The sequence below is a fragment of the Apium graveolens genome, chromosome 8 (assembly GCF_009905375.1).
Source record: "Apium graveolens cultivar Ventura chromosome 8, ASM990537v1, whole genome shotgun sequence".
NCBI lineage: Eukaryota > Viridiplantae > Streptophyta > Magnoliopsida > Apiales > Apiaceae > Apium > Apium graveolens.
This window is the reverse complement of record NC_133654.1, coordinates 35,406,795-35,421,493: the sequence shown is the minus strand read 5'-3', so window position 1 is coordinate 35,421,493 and position 14,699 is coordinate 35,406,795. Positions and strand designations below refer to the sequence as shown.

At 31.8% G+C, this 14,699-nt stretch overlaps 2 protein-coding genes across 2 annotated transcripts; both read left to right on the top strand.

The window, feature by feature from the left end:
- Nucleotides 1-6,709: 6,709 nt before the first annotated feature.
- Nucleotides 6,710-8,057, top strand: LOC141678195 (epoxide hydrolase 1-like). The gene is made up of 3 exons (XM_074484454.1): nt 6,710-7,215; nt 7,321-7,562; nt 7,677-8,057. Exons 1-3 carry the CDS (start codon nt 6,742-6,744, stop codon nt 7,921-7,923), a joined length of 963 nt encoding a protein of 320 aa, XP_074340555.1. The 5' UTR covers nt 6,710-6,741; the 3' UTR covers nt 7,924-8,057.
- A 320-nt stretch (nt 8,058-8,377) lies between these two features.
- LOC141679487 (uncharacterized) lies at nt 8,378-8,920 on the top strand. Its single transcript, XM_074485980.1, has one exon. It carries the CDS (start codon nt 8,378-8,380, stop codon nt 8,918-8,920), a length of 543 nt encoding a protein of 180 aa, XP_074342081.1.
- The last annotated feature ends 5,779 nt before the right edge of the window (nt 8,921-14,699 follow it).

Below are 14,699 nucleotides of genomic sequence, written 5' to 3'. Positions count from 1 at the left end.
CTCATCTAGAGCTAATCTACCACCTCAAAGGAAATGGACCAAGAATCACCCCTTTGGACTGATCATTGGTGATGCTACATCTAAAGTGCAAACTAGAAGGGCTACTCAAGATGAATGTCTGTATAGTAGCTTTCTATCACAGGAGGAACCTAAGAGAGTAGAAGAAGCTCTATTGGATCCAGATTGGATTTTAGCAATGCAAGAGGAGCTAAACCAATTTGAGAGAAACAAAGTATGGAAGCTGGTACCCAAGCCAAAGAAAAAGAGTTCTATTGACATAAAATGTGTATTCAGAAATAAGATGGATGAAAATGGCATTGTCATAAGGAATAAAGCCAGATTGGTTGCTAAAGGCTATTCTCAACAAGAGGGAATAGATTTTGATGAAACATTTGCTCCAGTTGCCAGACTTGAAGCCATCAGAATCTTTCTAGCCTATGCAGCCCATGCCAATTTCAAAGTCTATCAAATGGATGTCAAGAGTGCATTTCTAAATGGGGAATTGGAGGAAGAAGTTTATGTAAGCCAACCTCCAGGATTTGAAGATCCAAACTTTCCAGACTATGTGTATTATCTGTTGAAAGCACTGTATGGACTAAAGCAAGCACCTAGAGCCTGGTATGAGACTTTGTCAAAATTTCTTCTAGATAATCACTTCACAAGAGGTTCTGTTGATAAAACTCTTTTCTTTAGAAATGTTAATGGCTCTACAATACTTGTTCAAATTTATGTAGATGATATTATATTTGGATCTACAGATGATAAGCTTTGTAAAAAGTTTGCTAAGTTAATGCAAAGTAAATATGAAATGAGCATGATGGGAGAGCTAACTTATTTTCTTGGTTTACAAGTTAAACAAGTTAGTGGTGGAATTTTCATTAGTCAAACTAAATATATTTATGATCTTTTAAAGAAGTTTGACTTAATGGACTGTTCATCTGCAAAAACTCCCATGGCCACTGCCACCAAGCTTGAATTAAACAAGGCTGAAAAGTCTGTGGATATTTCAAGTTATAGAGGCATGGTTGGCTCACTTTTATATTTAACTGCTAGTAGACCTGATATAATGTTTTCTACATGTCTCTGTGCTAGATTTCAAGCTGACCCTAAAGAATCTCACTTAGTGGCTATTAAAAGAATCTTCAGATATCTCAAAGGGACTCCAAATCTAGGAATTTGGTACTCTAGAGAGTCTGATTTTGATCTAATTGGCTACTCAGATGCAGATTATGCAGGCTGCAAAATAGACAGGAAAAGCACAACTGGCACCTGTCAATTTCTAGGGAACAAGCTTGTGTCATGGTTCAGCAAGAAGCAAAATTCTGTTTCTACATCAACAGCTGAAGCTGAGTACATTGTTGTTGGTAGTTGCTGTGTACAGATATTATGGATGAGGAATCAACTATTTGACTATGGACTAACTGTTGACAAAATTCCTATATTCTGTGATAACACAAGTGCCATTGCCATTACTGAAAATCCAGTGCAGCACTCAAGAACCAAGCACATTGACATCAAGTACCACTTCATTAGGGAACATGTGATGAAAGGTACAGTGGAACTTCATTTTGTTCCAAGTGAAAAGCAGATTGCAGACATATTAACCAAGCCACTTGATGAATCAACATTCACAAGATTAGTAAGTGAGCTAGGTATGCTTAATTATTCATAAATTTATGTCCTCTTTGAAATCTGCCTTGAAGCCTGAAATGAATTTGCTGCAAGAACAAAGTTGGCTTTAAGTAAGACTTATTCTATCAACGGATATTCCCTATCCGTTGAAAGTCAAAATTGTTCTATCAACGGATGTTCATTATCCGTTGAAAGACAAATACATTTCTGGTAATTTTATCCCTCAACGGATAAAATAGTGGTGATCATCAACAGATAACTATTTACCTTATCCGTTGAAGTGTCACATCAGTTACTTTAAGTGAGTCACAGCCGTTGATTCTTTTACTTAACCGTTGATACAGATATATATACTGTTATATGTATTTGTATTAGAGGCAGTTTTCAGAATTTCAATAGTTTTCTTTATTCTTAAACGGCTGTAATTTATTTAAAAGTATCATTTAATCATTTTATTTAGGTTTTAATTCAAGAAAGTATAAAAGCCCATTGAATTCTTATTTTCACTTTACGCTTTCTTGCAATTTTTATTCTCCTTCTCTCCCAAAATTCTCAAGTTTTTCTCTGCAACCTCTACTCACAACAATGGCACCAGTAGTCAAAATTATGTCTCAATCTGGATTTGTTTATGAAAAGAATAATTTCGTAGCCTTGGTTGAAAAGAATGAAGCCCATTCTGATTATCACAAGATGATTGACTTCATCAAAAACTGCAAACTAAGCTATGCAATGCTGGAAGCCCCAACCATCTACTGTGAGGTGATTGAGGAGATTTGGACAACTGCAGAGTTCAACTCCATAGATATGACTATTGTCTTCTCTCTCAAAGGTAAGGATTATTGCATTAACTGTGATGATATACAGTCTTGCTTTAAGTTGCCTGAGAATAATGTCATGACACCACACACTGATAAAGATGTATCTGCTATGTTAGATTCCATAGGCTATGCTTTTAAAGCAAACTACAGTCATGTTATTCTTTCAGTTTTTATTTCATTTTATTATTAATTGGTAGGATTTTTAATAGTACAGTTTAATTAATTTTTATAATTTTAATTTTGCTTTCCGTTTTTTATTGGTTTTGCTATATCCCAAGGGCCAACTATCAATTTTCAACAACTGTGGGCTAAAAGGGGGTTCTAAAGTGTAGTCCTATTGTACTGTATACTTGATATTGGGTGCGTTTGTGGTTTGTTAAAAAATATAACTTATAACTCATAGTTAAAAAGTATCATATAAGTGATATGAAAATTATAATTTGTAAATTATTTAGGTGTTTAGATAATCTTACATATAAGTGATTTATAAGTTAATATTTTTTTTATCGTACTGAACCTGCAGCCGCTACTCTTCGAGTGCGCACTGGGATAAACCCACGGGCTCACGCAAAAGCCTGCAAACCACGTTAACCAAGGTAAACCGCATTTAACCGACGGTCTCTAACTACATAATCATAAATTCTTCTCCCATGGATTCGAACCTATGACCAAGACAATAATTATCCCCTTTAACCAACTGAGTCAACCCTTGCGAACAAGTTAATATTATGTTTGGTAAATCATAACTTATAAGTTATATTTTTTTTTGAAACATAATTAAAATGCAAATTACAAATTGCATGAATTAAAAATTTTAATACATAAATTTCAATTAAAAAAAGAGAAAATTTAAAAACAATGATAATGATCTCGAGATAAAACTATATAAGATACAATATTCATCTCGACGCAAATAAAATTATAATATTGATCTACGCTGTAAAACAAAAATAATTATAATTAGATTGATTTGGTTTGGTGAGTATAATCGTCTTGGGTCAAAGCAAAAATATACGATTAAAACAGGAAACATAATTTAAATTAAAAGATGACTAATTATCATTATTTAATTTTAGGACTTATGTCTTTTTATTTTTTCTATTATAACATCAAATTTTTTTACCGGTTATTTTATTTAGTAATATTATAATTAGTATTACTCTTTAATTTTTTTTAATATAATAGAAAATGCGGAGGGAGAATGAAAAAGTAAAATGGCCAATATTAGCGTCCCCTGACTTTCAAATTTTGAAGGAAAATGAGTTGAATATGACCTTTATACTAATTTGCCGAACAGTCATTTTTTTAATATTGTATAATTTTTTTAAAACTTTTGAATTCAATTTTTAATTTTGGTCATTTAAACCTTTAAATGATATGACTTCATTCATAATAATTATATTAGTAGACGTAAATGTTTATAACTTGTTAGAATATTTAAACTTATTTAAAGTGATAGCATTGGTAAAGAGGGAAATGTTATCATAACGAAATTATTATTTTATTGATGTAAAAAAATGAATGTCTTCATTATGTTGGAACCTTAAAAAATATTATTTTAGAATGTTGATTACTTAATCGATTAACAATAATTTTATAAAAGATATTTGAAAAATACAATATAATTGATTTAACGGTAAAGTTTTATTGATACTTTTATGTTTATGTTTTTAAAAATAATATTTATGTTTTAATTAAAATTTAATTTTTAGTTCATATCAATAGGATACGGATTATACTTAATCTAATTTTAATTTGATTTATCTCGGATCAATGATTTATATTACGTTATTTTAGCGTGATGTCCAATACACCGATCAAATCAAACTAATTATTTTAATTTTCATTTAATTTTATTTTTTTAAGTGTGGATCAATAAGATAATTTTATTTTAGACTGAATAATTAGTATTTATTATTTTATTTTTGTTGGTAGAATTGTATTTTTATTTTAATTTTGTGTTAGTCTGAATCAATTGTATAATTTATTTTTTTATCTTAGATAAATAAAATATATTATTTTGCTTATCCAAGTTCATTTGTATAATTTTTTTAGAAGGACTAATAGTATTATTATTTTATATTAGCCCGATTCACATGACATATCAACTAAATCTTAATAATTATATTTAGTTTGCTTATTAATTTAGGTCGAAGTAACAAATTAAAATAATATAGAACTCGATATAAATTAAAATATAATCTAGTCGAAAAGTTGAATTTAATATAAATTATAATGATATATAATTCGATATAAAATAGAATTGAAATTGGTAAAGGAATAGCAGAAGTTGACTTCAATATCAATTAGAATTAGAATTGATCGACCCAATAATTAGAATTTTTTTATCGTAGGTAACCCGCGGCCGCTACCCTTTGGGTGCGCACTAGGTAAATCTTACAAGCTCACGCGATAACCTGCAAACCACTTGAACCAAAGTAAACCAAATTTAAGGGACAGGCTGCTCAGACTCATGAGGCATAATCATAAATTCTCTTCCCGTGAAATTCGAACTTGTAATCAAGAGGATAGTTATCTCATGTTTAACCAACTGAATAGACCCTTGCAGGCCGCAATAATTAGAATTGAAATAATTAAATAATTTCACCAACTAGCGACTAACCGATTACCAAAATTTTAATGTTTCGTCTATTATAATATAGTACTAGTTTAAAACCCGTGCGATGCACGGATGCACAAATCTTTTTTAATATTATATAATTTTTTAAACAAAAATATTTTGAATTAAACTTTTTATATTTGTTCATTATTTTTTTTATTTCTACCTTTTTAAATGACATGACTTCGTGATAATTATATTGATACACATTTATGTTCATAGTTTTAAAAAAATATTATTATTGCGATTTTATAGTTTTTTGAGAATAAAAATATAGTGTTTTTATTATGTTGGAACTTTAACAAAAATATTATTTTAGAGATGTTATTACTTAATCGATAAACTATAAGAACTATTTAAAAAAGATAATAATACTGATTGAACGATATAATTTTATTGATCATTTTATGTGTGTTTTAAAAATAATAATTATGATTATGATTATGTTCTAGTTAAAAGATAATTTTTGGTTCATATCAATAAGATACGAATTATGCTTAATCTGATATTATTTTGATTTATCCAGTATTAGTGGTATACTTTATTTTATTTTAGCCCGAAGTCCATTACTGCGATCAAATTCAACTAATTAAATTTAGTTTAATTTTAATTTTTTATGTCCAGATCAATAAGATAATTTTATTTTAACTCGAATAATTAATATATGTGATTTTATTTTAGTTCGTTGAATTATATCAAAAATTTTAATATTATTTTGTTTATTATAATTCAATAGTATAATTTTTGAGATGGATCGGTAGTAATTATTATGTTTTCTTAACCTGATGCACGTTATATCAACTAAATTCAACTAATTAAATTTAGTTTGCTTAAATTTATCTTAGTCCGAAATATCAATTAGAATAATATAGAAATAAATATGAATTAGAATTTAAAATTGGTAGAAGAAGTTGGTTTTAATATCAATTAATAATAATATAGAGTTCGATATGAAATAGAATTTAAATTAATAGATAAAGTTGACTCTAATATCAATAAAAATTGGAATTGAAAGATCGACTAACTGACCAATTAGATATAGAATAAATAATTAAGGGTAGTTAAGTAATTTCAGTAAGTACCCACCGCACAAAATATGGTAACCCAAACATGCACATTGTCCATGCTCCCGTTGTAACAAAAAAATGACTTAGTATTATTTATGAAATTACATACAGTAGTATAGTAGTAGTTTATAACCCACGATTGTTTTCTTATTTATTTATCGATATTTTTTCAATGCTTAAAAATATTCATTAACAACTTTAATATGGAGTAATTTGAATTAAAACATTCTTTAAATTAAGCAAACGCAATTAAGATAACATGTTTTACTTAAAAAAGATAATTGATTTATATACAAATTTAGTAAGGATAATTAGTAAAAATGATAAATAATAAGTAAAAAATGATAAAATAATAAATAATGGTATTAATGTAAATTCAGTAAATAACGACCGCACCCCCAAAATTCTTTTTCTTATAATATAATATAGGGTATAGTATTTGCCCTTTTTGTAAAACTTTGTTAAATAATATAGAAACGTGGTAGTTTGGGAATGTTCGAAGAAGTAGGCGTGGTTTGGAACACCAGCTTGGAATAGGTTTTATAGTCCATACCATCCTTCTTTATAAAGCGTGGGCAGAAATTATTAAAGACCGGTGAACAAAATGGAAGGTATTGAGCACCAAATGATAAACACAAATGGCCTGAACATCCACATAGCTGAGAAAGGCCAAGGGCCACTAGTACTCTTTCTTCATGGCTTCCTAACTCTGTGGTACTCATGGCGCCATCAAATCCATTTCATGGCTTCTAAGGGCTACCATGCTGTGGCTCCTGATCTTCGTGGCTATGGCGACACTACAGGTGCACCTCTTAATGATCCAACCAAGTTCACGATTCTCCATGTCGTTGGAGATATCGTTGCACTGCTCGATGTGATTGCACCTAGTGAGCAGGTGTTTGTAGTGGCCCATGGTTGGGGTGCCTATGTAGCATGGTATCTTAATTTGTTCAGGCCTGATAGAGTTAAAGCGTTTGTCTCTTTGAGCTGCCAATATTTAAATAGGAATCCTTCAGCTAATATGATTGATTCGATGAAGGCTTTTTATGGTGAGGACTATTATATGGTCAGATTTCAGGTTAGTCTCTGTTTTTTCACTTCTCTAACTTGCAATTAAGATCAGCTTGTTTCCCAAATCTTTGTCCATTATTTATTGTCTTTAACACTTTATGTGATGTTGAAGGAACCAGGAGACATGGAAACCGAAATTGCAAATAACATTGGCACTAAAACATTTCTTAAGAAGTTTCTGTTGTCCCGTGAAACTGGTCCGATCTTCTTCCCCAAAGGTGCAAAATATAAAGAAGACTCAACAGATTCTTCCTTGCCTTGTTGGATGTCAGAAGAAGATTTCGACTACTATGCCACTAAATTTGAGAAAACTGGCTTTACTGGTCCCATCAATTACTATCGAGCTGTTGGTTTGTAAGTTAATTAACTCAATCTTTCCCATAAATATTTAAGTGAAACTAAATGCCTCTATGATCAACTACTTGAATTCTTTTCATGGTCAATTGATTTATTGGTTTGATGCATCAGAACATGGGAACTTACCGCACCTTGGACAGGGGCTCAGGTAATGGTACCGACAAAATTTATTATGGGGGATCTTGATTTAGTTTATCACATGCCGGGCTCCAAGGAATTTATACACAATGGAGAGTTCCAGAAGTTGGTGCCATTGTTGCAGGAAGTTATTGTGATGAAAGGTGTAGCTCACTTCATTAATGAAGAAAAACCTGATGACATTAACAAGCACATATTCGACTTCCTTCAACAGTTCTGAGATTTTTAAGTTGCATTTGGGTAGATGATGATTGTCAAGAATACCCTGTTTTGTTGCTTAATATTCGTTGTTATCAACTCATGAATTATGCGCTTTCCCACTGCCCAAATAATAATGAGATTACTACCAAAGAATACTGATATCATCTTTGATCCAGTAATAAGAGGGAGAGAGATCATGTTTTGATTTTACTACTAAAAAAGATTGATTTTTTCAATCCTGTCCTGTATTATAATACCACCTGGTCTATCTATATTTAGAATTCAGTTAACTAATAAAAAACTATTATAGCAGTGTTTGGAAAAAATTGTGGCGCATCAAAGCTCCACCAAAGTCTATCAACTTAATGTGGCGTGCTTTATCGCAGTGTCTTCCAACGTTGTCACAACTTCAAACTAAGCATGTTCCTGTATAGTGTAATTGTCCGGTTTGTAAGACTGCAGCTGAAACTATTATGCATTGTTTGGTCAACTGCCCAGTTGCGAGACAATGCTGGTTTGTGGTGTTACCAGGCAAACAATGGGATGATCAAATGGAGTTCATGAATTGGGTTCAGATGATCTTTGATTCAGAAAACAAGTCGAAGTGTGCTGAAGTGGTAATGGTTTGTTGGACTATCTGGAGAGCAAGAAATGATTTAGTGTGGAACCAGAAGTATACAAGAATTAATAAAATAGTTGCTGAAGCGATGCAACACCTTACACAGTGGAATATTGCCCAAAGTAGAGTAACATTGCCCAGTCTCCAGCCGATTGGTGAAGGAGATGGTGCTGTCGTTTGGGTTCGACCTTCAACAAATGTAGTTAAGGTGTCAGTAGATGCAGCTGCATTTGAAGATCAGAATGCGTTTGGTTTTGGATTGATAGCTCGAGGATCAGATGGTGCTCTCATTACAGCAAAGTCCGTACTTCACACACACTTGGTGTCTCCAGTTCTTGCGGAGGCATTGGCTATAAAGGAAGCTCTAAGTTGGATTGATAGGATGCAGTGGCCTTAAACTGTCCTGGAGTCAGATTGCTTGGTGGCGGTTCAAGCCATTCGAAGTAATACTCCAATGAGGTCATATTTCGGTGGAATTATTGAGGAGTGTCATAGCATGTTGAAACGACTTCACAAAGTTTCTTTATTTTTTGTTAAACGATCTGCGAATATGGTTGCTCATCAACTAGCTAGAGAATCATATAACTACCCTGATCGTAGTTTTGACGGGAGGACTGTTCCTGCTATTATTCAAAATTGTATTGAGATGGATTTGAATTAATAAAATCTCCAGCTTTTGTCAAAAAAAAATCAAAAAACTATTAGTTATTTTAGGATCAATAAAAAAAATCCTAAACTTCAGAACAATCACGTTGTAACAAATTTTTTAATTTTTTAACATTCTAATTAATAATAATAATAATTTGTATACAATTAGGACTCAATCTTAAATTATAAACAACCAAATTCAACCTCACACCTTTCCTCCTGTAATTTGAATTTTCTATCTTTTAACTAAGGTAACGATACGTGTCAGTTACCTTTCAAATTCAATAATATACGTGAATTCGAAATTTATATAAATATATACATATAATTATATTATAATAGATCCAATTTTTATAAAAATCTGATTAATTGCTATGACTTCTTCTTTATTAATATCTTACGGATAAACTATTAGATCATTACAAGAAAATTCATATATTACAACAGAAAATTTGGTTGGCACATTAATGAAATCCGTTGATAAGTCATCGTGCCAACGGAATGATAGCTGAAATTGGAAAGCTATTTTTTAACCGAATTTTCTATTCTGTTATTAAACTTAAAAATGGAATACTAACAACCTAACAAAAAAAATTTTGATTTCAAAAAACAACAATGACCCGACCAATTTACTAACTGATCACCATGTTTGGTATTACTTGCAACCATATGCTAACGAAATTTCCATTGATCTCTACCAACCGATCCTTAGTTGTTAAAAGTAGGAACAATGGTGCAACATAATTAAATGTTGCTAATTTTGGTTCATGGTACTAAAATTATTTTAAATAAAATGAATAATTCGACATAATACTGATTTTAAACTTGACTTAAAGTTACAACATCAGTCTAGCCCGATGATTAAAATACTATGATCTAATTTCATATCCAATATCCAAAATTAGCAAACCTAATAATTTTGAATCAGTACTATGTTATGGCAAGATCTACCCCTCAAATGCAACATACATATGTTGTATGTCAAAGTTCATATTGAACACTCTAAAACAAATACTTATTGTCATCATTTAAACTAAACTTGCAGGAGAATGCAGACATCGAACTCGAACTGTTTCCTCAATAATCATGGATAATTATTTTTTCATTGCTCTCATCCGACGTTCATCTCTACTAATTGCTGTTTTAGCTTTTTATTTTCTTCTTCGCCAATAAAAGATAAAGTGCAAGGCATAATATTTCTTATTGAAGAGGCGAACAAACTCTTACCCTCCTCTTTTTTCCTGGCCCTTCAAACTGCACCAACCAAAACAACATGCTACAAATTATATTTCATTTGAAAATATCATAATAACATTAAATTTATAACATCCTCCGACTCCACTATTGGACTATTAGAAGAGCAACATATATTAGGAGAAAACTAATTACAACATAACATCCAGGGAGACAATATCTCATTATATATGTATTATCACAAACTACAAAACAAGAATATATGTGGGTGCTTATTCATTCTTTTTAACTATATAGTGTTAAGCAGGGAAATCTTTTCCCTCATATTCGTTTTCTTTTTATGCTCGAGTTTGCTCATACATGACTTTTAATCTTTGCAGAACAGGAAATATCACCACATCGTATAGCAAAATAGAACATAATTCATTACGCAAATATTTGTATTAAAAAACCAGCAACTTACATTTCTTTTTAATTTCTTTTTAAAATACTTCCCTCACAAATTGGGCTCAACCAACACCCTTATTACCAATACCCTCGACATCAAGACATTTATCCTAAAGAAAAATACTCTGGTAGGTGACTTACTGATTATATATAGTTTCCATTCATCTTGTTAGGAATATGTTGTAGGCTTAATGATAATTTACCAAAATACCTTAATAGATCGAATTAAGTGTATTTGTAACTTTCAACGGATAATCTTCTCTGTCATCCGTTGAAATAGTAGCTTATGTTTTAAATAAGTGTTTGTAGCACATTTCTGTGTAATGTAATGTCTTAGATAATTAGAAGCTGTAGGATATTCTAAGTCAGGTTGACTACAAGAATGATATGCAATATAGGTTGGCTAATTGTATATATTAGATGCCTTAGAATTTTGTATAAGTGAAATTAGATCAACTATTATGGAAAGACTTTCAACGGATATTTCTACAAGGCTTCGACGGATGACCCAAGTCACATTCGACGGATGACCCAATAGAGTATCGACGGATGATTCAACAGAGTCTCGACGGATGACAAATTTAAATAGGATAGTGACTTGACAGTCACATGAGTTGATTATACACAAAAGTAATGTTCCAGCCTGTCATCATTATTATGAAGATCAAGAAGCATTTTCATTTCCATGCTAACTTGAAGAAATAGAAAGATGCTAGATGGAGAAGTGAAGAAACATGTGATTAGACTTAGACAGTTTTGTTTTATTAGTTTGTCTCTTTCACATGTAAGTTGGTAATATATAAACCAAGAGTGGCAAGTAGAAAAATATCGATCGAAAGAACTGAGAAATAGATAAGGCACAATATGTTAAGAATTTCTTAGTTCTCTCTTTGTAAATTCACTTGTAAGCAGCTGTGTGCTTTTTGTATCACAGAGATCTTCTACATTTATATATATATATATATATATATATATATATATATATATATATATATATAGTGGAAACAATAATCCACCAGAAAGTTTTTAAACATCCTTGTTTATTTACTTTGTGTTTTGAATACTTGAATATTTCTTATCCGCACTTAGCATATTCATACACAGTTATATTTATATTTGCAAAAAGTTTCAAAAGATTGAAAAGAAACCAAGAATTACATTCAACCCCCCCCCTTCTGTAATTCTACTTATTAGATTATTTGGGAATAACAATTCATATTAGAGCAAACTCTTGACACACTAAGATTTAAAGATCAAAGAAACTAACAACATGAGCAGAAAGGATGTTGGAGTGAAGATCCCTTTCTTGGATAAAGACAACTATCAGCATTGGAAGGTGAAAATGCACCTGCATCTTCTCTCTCAAGATGAAAGATATGTTGATTGCATTGAGAAAGGCCTTCATGTTCCTCGAAGAGCTGCTACAGATACTGAAGATGTTGTAGGTCATGAGCAAAGTGTTCCAAATCCATAATCAAAATGGACAGATGAAGACATTGAGCAAGTACACAAAGACAAGGAGGCTATGAACATTATATTCAATGGTCTTGATGGAGATATGTTTGATAATGTCATCAACTACAAAACTGCTAAATATATTTATGATACAATTCAAATCATATGTGATGCAACTGAACAAGTGAGGAAAAATAAGATACAACTTCTAATTCAGCAGCATGAGCACTTTCATTGTGAAGACGGTGAATCTCTGAGTGACATCTTTAGTAGATTTCAAAAACTACTAAATGAACTAAAATTGCATGGAAGAGTCTATCAAACAAAATATTCAAACCTGAAATTACTTAGATCTCTACCAAAAGAGTGGAAGCCTATGATTTTCTCTCTCAGAAATTCTCAAGATTACAAGCAATTTACTTTGGAGAGATTGTATGGCATTATAAAAACTTATGAGCTTGAGATGGAACAAGATGAGCAAATAGAGAAAGGAAGGAAGAAGGGAGGATCTGTGGCTTTGGTGGTTAAACAAGAGAGAGTGAAAGAGATGAAGGTTGAAGTTGTGGAATCTGCACCAAACTCCAGGTTTTGTGAAAGCAAAGGAAAAGGTCTAGTGGCTGAGCATGAAGATCATCTCAGTCAGGATGAAATGGAAGACATAAATGAACATCTAGCTTTCCTATCAAGAAGGTTTTCCAAGCTCAAATTCAAAAAGAATTTTAGAGCAGCCAAGCCAAATAAGAACATGATGGATAAATCCAAATTCAAATGGTTCAAATGTGGCTTGAGTGGTCATTTTGCAAGTGAATGAAGAAAGCCTGATTCTGAAAGAAAGAAGTTTGAGCCTGTGGATTATAAAAAAGAAATACTTTGAATTGCTCAAACAAAAGGAAAAGGCTTTCTTGACTCAAGAAAATGACTGGGTAGCTGATGGGGTAGATGAAGATGAAGAAACAAGCTATGTCAATCTAGCTCTAATGGCCAAATCAGATAAAGCAGAGGTCAGTTCTCAAAGCAATCATGTAATCACTACTAATCTAGTATACCTTTCTAAAGATGAGGGTAATGATGTTATAAATGACATGTCAACAGAATTATATCACTTACGTGTTACACTTAAATCTCTCACTAAATAAAACAGAAAAATTAAGGAAAATAATTTGTTCTTAAGTGAAAAAATATTATGTTACAAACTCAATTTGTTGAGTTTGAGAAACTGAAAATAGAGTGTAGAATTGCTAAAGAACAACTGACTGAATCTTTAAAGAAAGAAGAGATTTAAGAAAGCAGCTTCAACGAGAGCAAGAGGTAATCAAGGTCTGGAAGTCATCAAGAGATGTTCATACCCAATTTGCTAAAGTTTAAGGTATAGAATCAGTCTGTGAAGAAGCCTTGAAAAAGAGCAAGGAAAAACTGGATCCTAGTTTGGTAGAAGGACTTATAACGGATGTAGATTCAACGGATAATGAAGATTATCCGTCAAATGATAAAATGAATTATCTGCTGAAAGACAAAGAACCACATCCGTCAAATGAAAAAAAAACTAATTAGCAAAGCTAAACTATCCAAAATCAATGAGAAATATGGATCAGTTTCCAAGAATTTTGTCACAGGTGAAACAAGTCAAGTCAAGGAAAACAAAAGAGTCAATGTTGGGCATCTGTTAATGAAGCAACTGAGTGACATATTAGAGAAAATTGAGGTCAAGGCAGATTCCAAAAGCAAAAATAACATAAATGAGAAATTAGGAATTAACAAACATAACAACTACACACCTGATAAGTATGCACCTAGAAAAATCTGTGTTAAGTGTGATAGTGTTAATCATTTGTCTGTTAATTGCAAACTTGTAATGCCTGCACAAAATTTGAATGGACAATTTGCTAATATGCCATTTGCACAAAACCCTTACTATGCTGCATTCAGTATGCCTCAAATGTCATTTGAGCATGCCATATTGGAATAACATATTTGCACATAATATGCCATTTAATGTTAACCAACCTGTGCATGATAATTTTGCAATTATAAATGGTTTTCAAAGCCCTACTCTAATGACTAAGGTTGAATCTCATTCACCTAAGTCAAATGAGGACAAGCCTAAGAAACCTAAAAAGAAGGCTAACAAGGCAGGACCCAAGGAAACTTGGATACCAAAATCAACTTAATTGGATTTTGATGTGTGTAGGGAAATAGAAAGAATTTGTGGTATCTGGATAGTGGTTGCTCAAGGCACATGACTGGAGATTCTACCCTGCTCACTGAGTTCAAGGAGAGAGCTGGCCCAAGTATTACTTTTGGAGATGACAACAAAGGATATACTGTGGGATATGGCTTGATTTTTAAAGATAATGTCATCATTGAAGAAGTTGCTCTAGTGGATGTACTCAAACACAATCTTTTGAGTGTCAGCCAGCTTTGTGACAATGGAA

What these genes read in the sequence shown, in the direction of transcription:
- LOC141678195 (XM_074484454.1), top strand. Translation starts at nt 6,742, where the DNA reads ATGGAAGGTATTGAGCACCAAATGATAAACACAAATGGCCTGAACATC. An exon ending in ATTATATGGTCAGATTTCAG is followed by an intron (nt 7,216 to 7,320) that starts GTTAGTCTCTGT and finishes GTGATGTTGAAG; the next exon opens with GAACCAGGAGACATGGAAAC. An exon ending in TACTATCGAGCTGTTGGTTT is followed by an intron (nt 7,563 to 7,676) that starts GTAAGTTAATTA and finishes TTGATGCATCAG; the next exon opens with AACATGGGAACTTACCGCAC.
- LOC141679487 (XM_074485980.1), top strand. Translation starts at nt 8,378, where the DNA reads ATGCATTGTTTGGTCAACTGCCCAGTTGCGAGACAATGCTGGTTTGTG.